The sequence below is a fragment of the Crocodylus porosus genome, unplaced genomic scaffold (genome assembly GCF_001723895.1).
Source record: "Crocodylus porosus isolate Cpor-Errol unplaced genomic scaffold, CroPor_comp1, whole genome shotgun sequence".
Taxonomy (NCBI): domain Eukaryota; kingdom Metazoa; phylum Chordata; order Crocodylia; family Crocodylidae; genus Crocodylus; species Crocodylus porosus.
Window position 1 is genome coordinate 15,645,081 of NW_017728911.1, and position 15,316 is coordinate 15,660,396.

At 47.6% G+C, this 15,316-nt stretch overlaps 2 protein-coding genes across 2 annotated transcripts in view; both read right to left on the minus strand.

The window, feature by feature from the left end:
- Positions 1-5,690: 5,690 nt before the first annotated feature.
- Positions 5,691-7,231, minus strand: LOC109308758 (butyrophilin subfamily 2 member A2-like; the record flags this gene model as incomplete). Its single annotated transcript, XM_019533163.1, is given in 4 exon segments — positions 5,691-6,643; positions 6,646-6,753; positions 6,956-6,973; positions 6,976-7,231. Coding segments are annotated over 4 exon segments (789 nt in total), but the record flags the coding sequence as incomplete, so codon positions are not given.
- An 852-nt stretch (positions 7,232-8,083) lies between these two features.
- LOC109308978 (tripartite motif-containing protein 15-like) overlaps positions 8,084-15,316 on the minus strand; it is an 8,069-nt gene continuing 836 nt past the window's right edge. The window contains exons 2-5 of the mRNA XM_019533488.1: positions 10,805-10,900; positions 10,135-10,365; positions 9,920-9,942; positions 8,084-8,363 (exon numbers count right to left, since the gene is read on the minus strand). Of these exons, the coding sequence (XP_019389033.1) occupies positions 8,273-8,363; positions 9,920-9,942; positions 10,135-10,365; positions 10,805-10,837 (378 nt within the window). The 5' untranslated portion in view covers positions 10,838-10,900 and the 3' untranslated portion in view covers positions 8,084-8,272. The remainder of the gene's footprint in view (positions 8,364-9,919; positions 9,943-10,134; positions 10,366-10,804; positions 10,901-15,316) is intronic.

Here is a 15,316-nt window from a genome sequence, read left to right on the forward strand (position 1 = left end):
AGGTGTATTCCAGTCTGACTGTTGAGGATCAGAGTGTAAGTTCCAATGATTTGCTGACTCTCAGGCCTCTGACAGACGTTATATTTTAGACGGGATTAACTAGTTAATAACGTTTTAAACAGTAACCAAGCCACACATTCAGGCAGTTAACAGCACAATAACATATGGAATAAACCACAATATTATTCTAAAAAATATGTGGAATCATTTTGTGGCTGGTTCCATCATGTCTTAAACTGACTGTGTGGCAGAGTCCTTAACATGCAGCCTGATGCCAACTGCATGGCAAGGCTCTGGACCAGCTCTGGTGCAGTCCCCGTGTTAGGAGCCACAATCAGCAGTTTGTCAGCCCCATACCCAGGACCTCACTGGTTATTTGGGCACTCAGCTTTCTACTTGCCAGTTCAGGGGGAGCCTGGGATCATGATGCAATTGGTGCAATTTGGATCTGATCCCTGATCCTGAAGTAGTACGTCTTGCCATACATGTGTGACATGCAGGAAGTGCAATTGTTGGAATCAGAGAACAGATCCCAGTGCGCCATTAAGTGAACATGTGCCAGGCATTTCAGTGCCAGTTTTCCTAACTACTGGTGCTTGGTCACCATCATGTAAAATTTGGAGACCTAGAGGTGAAAAGTAGGGCTGTATGAAGCTTTGGTTCCTGATTTGATTTGGTGGAGATTTGGCCCAATTCTGTGGCCGAATCTCTGAATCTAAATTGAATCAGAGGACACTTTAATCTCTGTGAATCAATTCTGAAACCTCCAAATTGATCCGGACAGATTCAGACAGGTTTGGTGATTCGGACATAGAGAATAGCTTTAAATGTTTTTTCTACATGCCTCTAGGTAGCAGGCAACTCATGATCGCTGTGGTGCTGGGGTGGATGGAGTGTCCCACAGAAGCACAGGGCGCTCTCCAACACGGTTGGCAGCAGACCTGGAAATGAACCAGAAGCACTTCCAGGTCCGCCAGGGAGCATGCTGGGTGTCCCCCCTCCCCCCTGCGACCCCCAGCTCAGTGACTGGTGCCTCCTGGGTCTGGGGGGGGGCACCTGGCATCCCCCTGCAGCCAATCGCCGAGCTGGGGGAGTGCAGGGGGCCCCCCCAGCGCACTCCCTGGCAGACCTGGAAGTGGACCAGAAGTACTTCTGGTCCACTTCTGGATTTGCTGCTGAGCATGCTAGAGAGCTCCCCGCATTGCTGTAGGATGCTTCATTCACCCCAGCACTGCAGTGATCACGAGTTGCACTGCTATCTCAAGGTATGTAGAAAAAACTTTTAAAGCTGTGCCTGTGTCTGAATCGCTGATTTGCCAAATTAGCATCGAATCATCAGATTCGGATTTGGCCGAATCAAATCGGGGACAGTGATCCAACTCAATGGATTGAATCGCTGTCCTTGATTTGGGCCAAATCCAAATCAAATAGGGCCTGTTTTGCACACCCATAGTGAAAAGCACTATTTATGCATCCCATATCATGTTCTTAAATTAAATGATAGTACACAATTTATACCAAAGTGAATAAGATTTTTTTCTGAGTAAGTTTTTTGCTTGAAAAAGCTCTAAAGGATTTGGCCATATGAACATTTAATAAATCCATTTCCTTATCCATTACTGAAGAATGTGCTACAGGGCTGTTTAGGGCAACTGAAGTATTGGCCATGGTGTGTTTCAAGCCTGCATATAAATATCTGTGTATTTTCCTCACCTTAGTGAATGGTTTGTGGCTTTAAGACATCAGATTTATAAACCAAGGTTTATTGCAAATGTGGCTGATTAGTGTTAAATAAAACACTGTGGGAAATCTGTACTTTCAGCTGTATTTGATATTTAAGCAAATGTTTGTACAGCATCCATTGCCTCACAATCAAATTAATTTAAAAATGGTTGGGATAGTGTTCATGCTTGTGGTTCTAGGTATGGTATCTAAGTGTTTGAAACCTGTCACTTAACAACATTTTCCACCTTGATTAGGTTATCAACCTGTTCTCAAAATTTAATTGCTTAAAAATCTTCAGAGGCTAGGAGACAGCACAATTATTTCTGCCAATTCTGTTCCTGACTCAGCAGTCAGTTTACTTGCAACAGAATACCTAAGCATATGCTTGGCAGAATGGGGGGGTAGATTTGGACAAAGCAGTCAGGATTTAGAGGTCAAAATGTTTGTCTGATCTGTTATACATACTCATTTTTGTAGCCTGATAAACGTAATTAATTTAAATTAACAACAACTTTATCACTTATCATATAAATCTGTTGTCTCACCTTGGTATCTCAGTGATTTTCCTCATACTAACACAAGGCATTGTAGGCTGTCCCTAGGTTTTGTTAGAAGTACAGCTCTTTTCCTCATGAAAAAGTTTGTCCCAGGACAAGCACATCATTTCAGCATAATGCAGTCCAACTTGATTGTGGAGTTTGCCTGAAAAATGGTATTGCAGCACCAGCTAGGGATAGCTGGGACTGGAGCTGGAAGAGGGTTTGATAGAATTTAAGAAGTCCTGTATTTACTCAAATTGAAGTTGAAGTTTGCCACCTGCCCTGGGCTGGGATGACTTTAGCGGGGGCTCATACCAAGGAAAACACAGGAGAGACCAGACGGTTTTAGTGGGGAACAGGGAAGACCTGAGTGTGTAGCTCATGGGGAATATAGGGGACCCTGTGCAGCCTGTACTCCCCCAGATGCCCTCCCTGCCTTACCTTCTGCTCTGGGCAGGCATGGGGACACAGGTGGCAGAGGTCAAACACAGACACGGAAGGGTAGGGGGCAGAAAAAGGCATGGAGCAAGGGGTGAGGACGCAGGCTGCAGGGGGAGTAGGGGGTGGGGGTAGGCACACGCATAGGAGGAAAGGGGCAGGGAGGCAGTGGCCTGGCAGCAGAGGGGGAAGACACTGTGAAGGGCAAGGGGCAGTGCGGCAGGCAGAGAGGGCAAGGGTTAGGGGAGCAAGTGGTGAGGATCTGGTCTCTCACCCCCTGCCCCTCTGCTGCTGCTTCCCCTGCCACAGCAGGGGGTGTGTGAATTTAAGAAGATCTTCCATTAATTAGATTCTATACATGGAAAATGTTAACACATTTATAATTTCCCTTATAGAATCTAATTACTGAGGGGTCATCTTAAAATGGAATTCATTTTGTAATTGGGTAAATGTGGTATAACTTGTCATCCCTACTATTCTAATTGTTTTAGTATCACTTAGTTTACATTTTAAAGTTCTTCTAGCACAGGTATATTAATTTTTAAGAAATCACCTGTAGGTGACATCCCTAGGCCAGCAAAAACCCTACTGCAGATGCTGCTTACTAGCAAAAATGTTCTTGTGTTTGTATAAGGGGTGGCCAACCTGTGGCATTTATGCCACAAGTGGCCCAGGCAGCCTGTGTGTGTGGCACCCGACATAAGGACAGCAGAGAAGGCAGAGCAGTCGATTGGGTAGGGAGCATGGCCCAGGAAGCAAAAAGCAAAGTAGTAGGTTGGGAGGGAAACGGGATTGGAATAGCATTAGTGAGGGTACTGGGCTAATTTGTGGCATGCCTGCTGAAAAAGGTTGCCTAGTAGTACTCCCCCCCTGATATTACTCTGTTTATACAGCTTTCTAAATGCAGTGGTCTCAAGTCAGGAAGAAGGCAAGGGAGGGCAGCACCGTAAGGACTAAAGTGGCTAACTACCTCTCTTTATTTAGCTTGGGGAACTGTTTAAAATTGTACCAACAACAAATCTCCTTGGCCAGCAGAAGGTGGTCTCAGTAGTGAGATTTACCAGTAGAAGCCATGCTGGCAGAATCGTGGTAGTGTACATAAGCCTTGTTTAACAAAACTGTCGAGACTGGTATTTACAGTGATCTTTTGCTTAAATTCCAGAGTATGCTTGGTATTGTGCTACAATGTGTAATTTATTATACAGCTTGTCAATTCCTTCCTGTTGCACTTAGAACCTTGATATAAAATAATCAAACTATGACACAGTGCTAGTGTTTATGTACATGGACTCCTGAAATAGTTAACTTGGGGTACGGACAAGTGTACATTTTAGCTGCTTCAAAAGTGGATCCTGGAGAACTGCTCAGGAACATGCAGCAGCTGTTACAATTTAATAGTCAAAGCTTCATGGTCCTGTAGCAATACAAGTAATGTAAGTTACCTTCATATTGACTCTGAATAAATCATGGTTACAGCTGTAGCAGTTTTGCTGCAGATGCATTGGTACAAAATCATGCAGATCTGAAAGTTGCATTATAACAAGTTGATACAAGCTGCTACAATGCATAAAAATCAATATCAGCTGATATTGATGCAGTTGTTAAATCTGTCTATACCCTTTGATGAAAGCAAAGAGCAAAGGAATAGATTACTTGTGTGATTCATAGGAATCATTGTGGTATTTTGCTGCTTCCAGTTTTCACTTGTGGGAACTTTTGCAGGGATATGAATACTGCTCTTAAAGAAAAGGACTGCAATTCTGTGAGATGGGTTTTGAAACCGATGGCTCCCTGAGAAATGAAACATTTTACATAAAGTGAGAGGGCATATGGCCTAGTGGTAACGCACAACACTAAGTAATATGATTAGAATTTGGCCTTCAATTTGGATGAATTAGGAATTAAAAAGAGTAGAAGGAAGCTGTCTTGTTTTTATGCCAGACTAAGGCTTTGTAAAATGAGCTTCATTTTCTACATGCGAGCATCCTTGAGAAAAGAAAAACAGATTTATCTTGTGTTTGTAAATGTTCTCTTAAGACGTGGGTGCTCAGTATGCTGGTTGTAAATTTTTCTAGTTAGGTGTATTCTATAAGAAAGAAATTTTGCATATTTCTGGTTATCTTTCCTGAAATGAAATTAGCCATGAATATCCACATTCACACCAGGAGGTTAGGGGAACTTCAATGTCTAGATCTAAAAGTCCATTCTTCAGTCCTTACCTGGGTTTTTGCCAATAACATTTCCTAGTTGTCTAACATTCTGTTTTGGGGCATGGCCAGCACGGTGGCTGTCATGGCAGGCCTCAGCAGCTTGCATTTTAGATAAGGCTGCCATTGAATAAAATGTATAAACAGCCCTTGGCACAGGGATCTCACCTCCTCTAGATGAGTGCTCAGTCTACATAGTCATTGACCTCTGGATTTGGCTCTCCTGACATATCAGCTTATACCACTTGCACTGAGACTTTCTCCAGCTGAACTGGGAAGACTATTTGTGATGCGATTACCTATGGCACCAGTTTAACTTAAACCTAGATGGCCCAAACTGAAGGAATAAGATCACTGAACTAGAATTCCAGCAGCAAAAAAAATAAATCAGTATTGGACAGAGTAGATGTGTCTGCTGCACCACATGCTGCATGGCTGCACTAGTATGGATAAGGCCAGGAAGGCAAGTTTGGCCCTGCTGCAGGAGTTCATACAGGGCACATCTACATAAGCCATTAACACACAGCAATAAACTCCTGCGAAGCTCCTGGTCATGCAATTTCCACGCGCCCCTGGACCACAGCACATTGAGCTGGATTGCAGCAGCCCTGACTGGCTGGGGATCTGGGGGGTCAACCTAGGGCTGCTCTGACGGGGCTCAATATGCTGCAGAGGGCTGGGGTATGAGAGTGCTTCAGTGTGGGACTGGCCAGCAGGCAGCATCTACACAAGTGCTACTGTGCACAAAAAACCCTCCTTGCTGCAGAGTTTATTAGTTTTGCGTGACCAAATAGATGCTGAGATGTTTACCGTACCGTTAATTAGTTAACTGCGCAGTAAATGTCTCATGTACACACGCCCACAGGAAGACTCAAAGGAGATCAAATTAAATAGATTTGCATAAAATGCTCACAACAGGAGTGGAGCTTCTGGCTTTTCCCCAGGCACAATGTTCTCATTCATTAAAATCAGTGTTTCTGTCATGCATAGCCTCCAACAGGAGCTTCTTCCCTGGCTTAAGAAGGCCAAGGAGCATTCACCTTTGGACTAAAGTGGCCTTTTGCTCTTCAGCTTGGGGTTTCCCACTGCACAGACAATGTGACTGGAGTCTCCAGAGCAGTAAGGCAGAGGGACGAACAAGTAATGGTGCCTACTTCAATAGCACTGCTTTATCTATCCAAAGCACATGCTGCTCTCTGTGGCTTTTACAGTGCAAATCCTCTGAGATTTTTGTTATAGAGGTGAGAAAACAGGAGCTGAATAGACAGGCTCTTTGCAGCTCACAGAGGATGTTATCATTTCTCTGGGCTATTCTGTCTCCCATGTCTCAGGGACAAAGTATAAGCAGGGATCTTTCTCCTACCCAGAACCAAGGGTGGATTTTCTCCCCAGTGAACGAGGCTGGGGGGAATGTGAAGATTGGGTCATCGTTATCAGCATGTGAAAATGCCACAAGTCCTCCTTCATAGTCCAGAGCGATGCAAACTTTCCTGGGGACGTGAGGCAGGGACAGGAGGGTAAAATGAGGGGATGTGAGAGCCTTGCACTGACCACAGAACAGCTCCATAGCCCAGATCCCTGCCTCAGGGTTACGGATGAGCCGTCCCTTCCTCGTCACAGACTCTCTGGCGACCCCCACGGCCCAGACTCCTACCCCCTCCACTGCCACTTCCCAGCAGTGTCTCCCTGAGGTGAACCCCTCGCAGCCCAGTACACAGAACCATGGAGCAAACTCTCAGGGTTGTTGGGCAGATCCTGCTCCGTGTCTCCCCATCTCACACGTTTCCGATCCTCTGACAGGACAAGTCGGCAATGCGTTGTGTCTGGATCCATGGTCACATTTTCTGCCAAGAGAGAAAGGGAATGAATCGGAGTATTAAAGACACAACTCAGCTCTGTGGAAGGTCCCTACTCTCTGAACTGATATAAAAGACATGTAAAATGTCAGCCCATATTGAGTGATGTAGCTGAGGCAGTTTGGGTGCCGGGCAGTGAAAATATGCAGTTTTGTGGGGGGCACATATGGGTATTTTTGTCTTAGCTTACCCTTGCTGTATGATCCCTGAGGTCCCCCGCATCCTTCTCCAGGTCAGATGATGGAGCCAGGAGAAAGTCACAGAAATTACAATTCAGAACATCCTGGGCAGCTCTGTCTCCGTCCTCGGTGCCTGAATTTAAGGAGATGCCAGGGCAGCTCCTCTCCCTTGCTGCTGGAAGCTGTTGCGGTGGTGGCTGCAGAAACTGCCTCCGCTTCTCCCTGCTCCCCCAAGGGAGGATGCTTTTTTCCCAGTAGACAGAATAAGGAAGAAAGTTGTAAGTGAGCAATTAAAGTTGGGAAGGTAAAACGTATCTTTTCCAGCGGCTGCTCAGTGCTTAGCCCATCCTGCTTTCACTGGTACCGGAAAATGACAATCAAAACCAGGGAATGGCAAGATCAAGTTGGCATTGGTGAAATGGCTCCTGGCACAGAAAAATAGTTTATGATTCACTTATTCCCTGGCTGGCACAGGCTTTGGCTCATGCTGGAGAGGTTCTGGCATCCTGGCAAAGTTTTCCCTCTACTTCAGTCCTATGTAGATACAAACTACCAGAAGTGCTATCTCATTCAGGTATTGGCCCTCTCTTCTTGGCCTGCCCTGCCCTGCCCCGCCTCTGGCCTGGTCCCCCTTCCCCTCCATTTCCAGCCCATCCAGGCCCTGGTTCTCAGTCAGGACAGGGATTTGCAGTTCCTGCTGACCATACCTGACATCATTCAGAGCAGCTCTGAATCAAATGCCCAGCCTTTCTGTAGTTGGGGCAATGATGATGTGAAGCACCAAATTTTACCAGTTTTGTAAATTTTCAGCCATAAAAACTTGCCCAAAGCAACAAAGTCAGAGCCAGACATCCTGGGACCCATTACACATGCTCCATGGCGGGGGTGGAGGGGACTATGTTAATTAGAGGAGCTCTGAGAGCTGCTCTAATTTAAAACGCCTGCAGGGTCTCATGTATTCAGTGTCCCATGCCTTGAAAAGGGGGTGGGGGCCCTTTAACTAAAGTTCATCTGATGAGCTTTAGTTAAAGTGCCCCTGCTCCCATTTTGAAGTGTGGAGACACTGATTACATGAGATGTGAAGGCTGCTGGAGCATGCTAATTAGCATGCTTAAGCAGACTCACTTAATTACAGCGCATTGGAGCATCGTCCCTGCATGTCTACAGGCACCGAAACTCCTGGAATCTGCCATGCCAGCTGGGTGGATTTAGGTTCTATATTTGATCCCAGGAGATGAAGGTTTTATCTTTGGTAACCCCCTGTCTACCATTCCAGGGATGCAACTTTATTTGCCTCTAAGATCCCATCTCAGTACCTAGCATCTTCTTTAGATTTTGATTTTGTTCAGAGAAGTCACCACGGTTCTTTCCTCCTCTGGGCACATCTCCACCACATGCTGGAACTTTCTTTTCATGCACCTGGAAAGAAAGAAACAGTCTAGAGTCATACTAGAGGCAGCTGCTAGATCCAGGGGCTGGGCGGCTGGCTGCCTCTATGTATCCCAGCCTGAAGGCTGGTGCAACACGAACCCTGACAGTGCCAGCTCCCTCCAGAAGGGCCTTCCACCCTGAATCCTCCAGAAGAGTAGTGCCCAACCTTTTCACCCCATGGGCCTAATAGGTGGTGCCAGGTCCCTCTGTGGGCCAGATCCAGCCAGTGGTCCCAATCCAGCTGTGGAGGGTTGCACAACCGGACCTTGATCCATCTGCCTGGGGCAGAGGTGGAGAAGACAAGACCCAACCTGAAAACAGGTAGGGTATGGGTTGGGGTGGGGTGGGAAACATCCTGGTCCCAGCCCTGGTCTGGATGCATGGGGCAAGGGCAGGTGTGGGGAGGGTCAGGGCAGCCCTGATCCAGATGTGTGGGGGAGCAGAGGGACACCCCCCATCTGATTTTTGGGGGTGGGGTGGGGAAGCAGCCTGGGCCTGATCCTGATGGGGGGTGGGGGCAGGCGGCAAAATGGCCCTGATCTCGACATGCAGGGGGAAGCAGTCTGGCATGATCTGGATGTATCGGGGTGGCCTGACCCTGATCCTGCTGTGTGGGCAATGGCCTGGGTGAGGTTAGAGCAGCCATGTGGAGATTCCACCATTCCCTGCTGTCAAGTTTCTGACCCATGAGGAAACCCTGCAGGCCTGATGCCATTTCTCGGTGGGCTGTATTTGGCCTCTGGGCTGGACGTTAAGAACCCCTGCTCCAGAACATCCTTAAGGATAAGATAGGACTGGAGTCTCCATGTCCAAGTGACTACTCTGCCTTCATTCTCTGGCAACCAGAACATGCCCTACATGGCTCACGGCCTTCGTACTGTGACCATCTGCTCTCCAGGCATTAGACTGGGCACACATGTCCCCAGTGTCCACACCTGCTGTTCTCCCTCAGGAGATTTATACCTTGGGTGATGTCTCACAAGGCCAGGATTGATGGTAGATGACAGAACAAGGAGCAATGGGCTCAAGTTGTAGTGAGGGAAGTTTAGGTTATTAGGAAAAATTACCTCACCAGGAGGGTAGTAAAACCCTAGAACAGATTACCCAGACAGGTGGTGGAAGCTCCATCCTTGGAGATTTTTACAACCTGGCTAGACAAGGCCCTGGCTGGCATGATCTAGTTGGGGATGGTCCTGCTTTGACCAGGGGGTTGGACTAGATGTGACCTCCTGAGGTCCCTTCAACCCTCATTTTTTATGATTCTATGACTGTAACAAGAGGTTGAAAGGTAAGGAGGCATAGTCCTTAGGAAGCCAGTCTGCATGGTATTACTCCTTTATAGAAAATGGAAGGTTAATAACCTTTCCCACTACATGGGAGAGATTTTACTGGAAGGGGAACAACCTCAGCATGTGAACTTCATTTCTTTCCAAAAGGTGATCTGCCCCATGTGCTGAAGTGTGGTGCCCTGGGGAGATGGGTCAGGACACTAAGGCCTTCCCTGGAATCATGAAATCAGAGGGGAGGGAGATTGAGCCGCATACCTAGTCAAGGTGCTTCTGATGTCCTAGGAGAGGAAGGGAAGCAGGAACTCAGCCAGACATGCCATACACTAGGAATGTTTTAAGACCATGAGATCCATACAAGCATTTGAATAAAAGTTGGCCAATTTACAAACCCTGACCTATTGATCGCCCTGTACCTGTAATTCAGGCCTTTTCCTCCTCTGCAGGGACTGAAGGAGTTTAACATGTCTCACCTGCAAGAAATCACTTGAGGGCTGCTGGCACTTTCCCTCCATCTCAATGATCAGGCTGTTGAGAAGGGAAATCTCCTGAGACGGCTTGGTGAGAGTTTCCTTCTGACTCGTCTTGATCATCCTGTCCAGCTCATCCAACCCGGCCAGCAGGAGGCACTGTTGTTCTTTCATGAGCTGGCACAGTGGCTCAAATTCAGAGACAATTTTCTGCCCTTCAGTTTTAGTCTTCTCCTGCAATGATCAGATGCAGAGTGAGGGAGATAGGGAGCACACAGTGATTCAAAGCAGCGCTCTATAAGGCTCAATGGGCCCGACCTGCAGAAATTCGAAGCACCCTGAATTCCCACTTCCTATAACAGAAGCTGAGATTGCTCACATCTCTGGCCCTGGAGCGGTCTGTCTGCAGGTTTAGGCAGCCAGCACTGCACAGGCAGGCTCTGTTAATGTTTGGAATAATGTTTCTATGGCTATCATGTCTGGGTACTTCTGTTCTGCAGACACTAATGACTCCCACTAGAGACAGCATCTTTTTCATCACATCTTACTGCACCCCCACATACAGCAACATACGCTTACAAAACCAGACACCCAGCTCCCCTGAATCCACAGAGAAAGAAATGTCTTCTCTCCTCCACACAAACCTGGCCCACCACTAACCATGAGCACCCACCTGATAGTCCTGGTGTTCCTGACTTTTGTTCATTTTTTGTTCTTCCAGCTTTTCCCTGTCTCCCCTTAGACTCCTCAGCTGAGTACGTATCAGATCCTAAAGGAAGGCAAATTCTTTGAATCGTTTCTCTTCTGGGCTGGGAAAGGTGGTTACTTTCTCCCACCTAAAACAAATATTGCTAGGTAGCTATATTTTTAATTACTTTTACCAAGGGGCAGTAGTAAGAACTAGTATGTCTGCTCCCACCAATCTGGTCAAAGGAGGCTCATGTTTCTATGTCGGAACATTGATCTGAAGAAGAAAGGAGATAGCGATGCTCCTACCACAGAAAACAAATTATCCAGATTCTTTTGAAAAGGAAAATGTGGCATGCCACATGTGAATACACAGCAACCTTAAAGACACCAGCTAGTTCAGCTAATTGTAGTGTCTGAATAAGAGGGTCATGCTCTTTTGAGTAATTTGTGAGCCCCTCTAGTGACACTAGTGGGTATGTCTACATGAGGTATTTACTGTGGAGTTTCCTAGTTAGCTCTGCAGTAAAGTCTCAGCACCCACACACGTGGCCCTATTAGGCCACAATAAATTAATAAATGCTGCCATGGGTTCGTACTTGTAAACACAAGGACTGTCCTGTGGCACCATTATTTACTGTGCTGCAACACACATGTAGATGCTGGTTGGAGCATGCGGGTGCTTCAGTGCAGGGACTGCCTACTGGCTAGCTCTGTACTACAGCACCCTCCTGCCCTAGCCAGCCCCTCTGCAGCATGCTGAGCTGGGTCAGAGCAGCCCCAGGTTGGCAGGCTGACTCCCAGTTCCCCTGCCAGATGGGGCTGCTCCGACCCTACTGAACATGCTATGGTTCTGGGTGCATGTGAAAAGGCAGCACCCAGGAGCAATAAACTCTGGTATGAACTGCACCAGTTTATTCAATAATATTAACAGCATGTGTAGATGTGCCCACTGTGATCTACATTTTAGAAGCCATAAGAAACTAGACAGAATAGCAAGAAAGATTAATATAGGCTTTGTATAGCTGTAGATAATTATTTTGTGAAGCAACTCTGCCATCTGTAGGTCTTCTGATTCTTACTGTGGTAGAATATGCACGGAACATAACACTAAATATAATAATACTTTTTTAGTTATAACACAGTTGAGCAGGTTTTGACAGGTTTATTTATTTTTTTCTGTTCTTAATTTCTGTAAGATCAACTAGGGGTTCCAGTGACTGTCCAGTCTCCTTTTGAAGATTTCCAGGGTAGGTCACTGCACCACCATTGAAGGGAGTTTATTCCACAGTCTGGACACCCTGACTGTGAAGGAGTTTTTCCTGGAATGGAGCCTAAAACAGCCTTCCAGGAGTTTGTATCCATTGCTCCTGGTCTTCCCCAGGGGTGTCCTGGTGAACAGCTGTTCACTGAGTTCTTGATGTACTCCCGTGATGTAGCAGTAAGCCACTACCAAGCCCCCTCTCAGCCTTTGCCTCTGTAGGCTGAAGAAGGCCCAAGTCCCTCAGCCTCTCCTCATATGTGTATGATCTGCAGAGTCCCTGATCACATGGGTGTCTCTTCCCTGGACCCTCTCAAGTTTTTCCATGTCCTTGTTGAATTGGGGTGCCCAGCGCACAGTACTCCAGCTGATGATTCAACCACCTGTTTAGTTACCTTACAATACTTCCATCTAGTCTGTATTTCCTTAGGTTGTTAAGAATGTCATGGGAGCAGTGTTAAAAGCCTTGCTGAAGTCAACAAATATGCCATCCACTGCTCTCCCCTCATCCACAGACCCTGCCACCTTATTATAGAAGGAGATCAGGTTGGCCAGGCATGACTTGCTCTTGACGAATCCATGCTGGCTGTTCCTGATCAGCCCATTCTCTTTTAGGTGCTTCACAATGGATTCTTTGAGAACCTGACCATAATCAAGGTCAGGCTGATAGTTCCCTGGATCTACCTGCTTCCCTCTCTTAAAGATGGGGACTAGATTTGCCCTTTTCCAATTATTTGGGACCGCACCCAATCTCCATGAGTTTTCAAAGAGTTTTCTAGGGCCCATGGCCCTGGAATTACCTTAGCCCATCCCTTCAGTCCTTCTGGGTGTGTCCCATCCAGTCCTGATGACTTAAAAGCATCTAACCTCTCAAAGTAATCCCACACCTGTTCTGCCATTAATCTAGGCTGTTTGCCTCCTTCCCTATCTTTGCTGTCAGTTGCACTTGTCATCTGGTAGCACCTCTTTTTGTGAAAACTGAGATAAAAAGGCATTAAATACTTCAGCTTTCTCTGCATTGTTTATAACTATACCCTCCAAATGTCATAATGGACCTATGGTTTCTCTAGTCTTCCTTTTATTTTTGACATACCTTTTTATTGCCTTTGATGTCCCTTCTCTGCCTGCATCTCAGGGCCTTGCGCAGCTTTCAGCTGTGAGATGCTTAAATGTTGATCAGTGTTAGTACTAGCTCAAGTTTGGAGCAGTCACACATGTGGGTCAGCAGGGGCCTGGAGGACTGAAAGGAAAGCCCACTCCCATTCTGGGCTTCCCCCCTGCCCCTTGCTCCTCCCTTGCCCCTCAGAGTGCCTGTCCGCCCAGCTGGTTAACCTGATTGCCCAAATGCTGCTTTTCTCTGGGTAGCCCCACCCAGATAGCAGCAGCAGTCATGGCCAGACAGGCAGGTTAACCTTTCATGCCTGCTTCCCAGGGACAGACAGTATGGGAAGCCACAAGTTAGTTGCAGGGGGCAGTGAACAGGGATCTGGGGTGCTGGGGAGGATGTTCACTGTAGCATATAGCCTAGAGTGGCTATTCTTTACTTTAAAATGAGCCGGGTAACATGGATTAGAGATAAACCTAGGCTGGAGTGGAATAACTTTAAGATGCCTAAAGAGTGCTTAAAATTAAGTGTGAATGTGTGGACAATTCAGGAGTTAGGAGCTGCCTAAAACTAACATGTAACAAGGCCCTTAGATTGTGCCTTGGCTTTCCTATTTTCCTATTAATGCATGCCTGTGTTATATTCTTATACTCTCTTCCCTTGTACTATAACCAAATTTCAACTTTGTATAGGATTCCTTTTTGAATTTCAGCTCCTTGAAAAGATCACTGTCTAGCCAGGCTAGTTTCCTGTTACACTTCACATTGGGAAATGCCAAACCCAGACCCATGTTTGAATAATTATTTTATAAAGCATTTCTAATATACACTGGTATGAACACTGAATGGTATTTGCTGTGCTGAACTATAAAAATAATGAATATTTTGAATGAACTTTGAATACTGGATGACAAAGAAATGGCTGTAGAATTGCGAGCAAACTGGGAGTTGGAGCTTCAGCCTCATTCCCCAGGTTTTGCTTGCTTTAGAACATGGCTAAAAAAATGAGGTTATGCCAGGCCAATGAGTAATGTACAGGGATCCAGGGTTTCCATTTCCCATGGAAAAACAGGAAAAAATGTGTTTCCCTTTTAACTGAGAAAAACATGAATTTCTCATTTTAATGGAGAAACATGCAGATTTTCCACTTTTGAAAGAGGTCTCTACAGGCTGGCAGGGTACCTGCCTGCAAAGGGCTGGGGGGAGTGGGAGGAGGGCAGTCAGGCAAGGGGTGTAGTCAAGCAGCCTGGAGAACACCTACCACAGGTAAATTTGGTCATGGGGAGGATTGAGCCCCCAGAGGGAGGGAGGGAGGGAGTGAGTTGGGCTGGGGCTGTTGCCAGGCAGTATGTGGGGCTTAGGGCCCAGGGCCGCAATGCACAGCTGCAGGGCCCCAGTAGGGAGCTGGATGGAGCCATGGGTGGCTCATCCGGGGTGTGGGGGAAACAGGGCTGGTTCCCTGCTGCTGCATGCACTCCCGCCGGGTGGGGCACATGCCCCCCAGTTCTGTGCATGGGGTGGAGCAGAGGTGGGCTGCCCACTGCAGGCTCAGGCTCTCCACCCTGCTGCCCTCCAGACAGGGTCTCCGCAGCCCAGTGGGTGGGACTTGGTGCACAGGGCAGAGTGGGGCCAGGCAGAGAAGCTCCTTGCTACTGTAAGCCATGCGCCACCATGGCAAGGCATCCCCTGCTTGCCTGGCAGCAGTGGTGGTGGTGGCAAGGAGTTATGCCCCTTGCTGCTGCCAGGAGGGCAAGGGCACCGCATCAGGACAGTGCAGAGCTCCTAACGGTAAGGAGCTTCTCTGCCTGGCCCTACTCTACCCTGCCAAGAAGGGCCTGCCTGCTGGGTCACTGAGGCTCCAGAGGGAGGGCAGCAGGGTGGGGAGCCCAAGCCTGCAGTGGGCTGCCTGCCCTTTCACCCCCGACAGACTCTACTTTGGCCATGCTGCCTGCGGGGGTGGGGAGCTGGGCTCCATGCTCTGCTCCCGGCTCTGGCTGCAGCAGCCGCCACCTCCCATGAGTGGCAGCCAGGGCTCCGGTGCTGCTGCAGGGGACAGGGGCTCCTCAGCCCCAGCAGCTGGGGGGCAGGGGGAAGTGAGGGGCCCTGTGGGTGGGGGATAAGGGGCCTGGACCT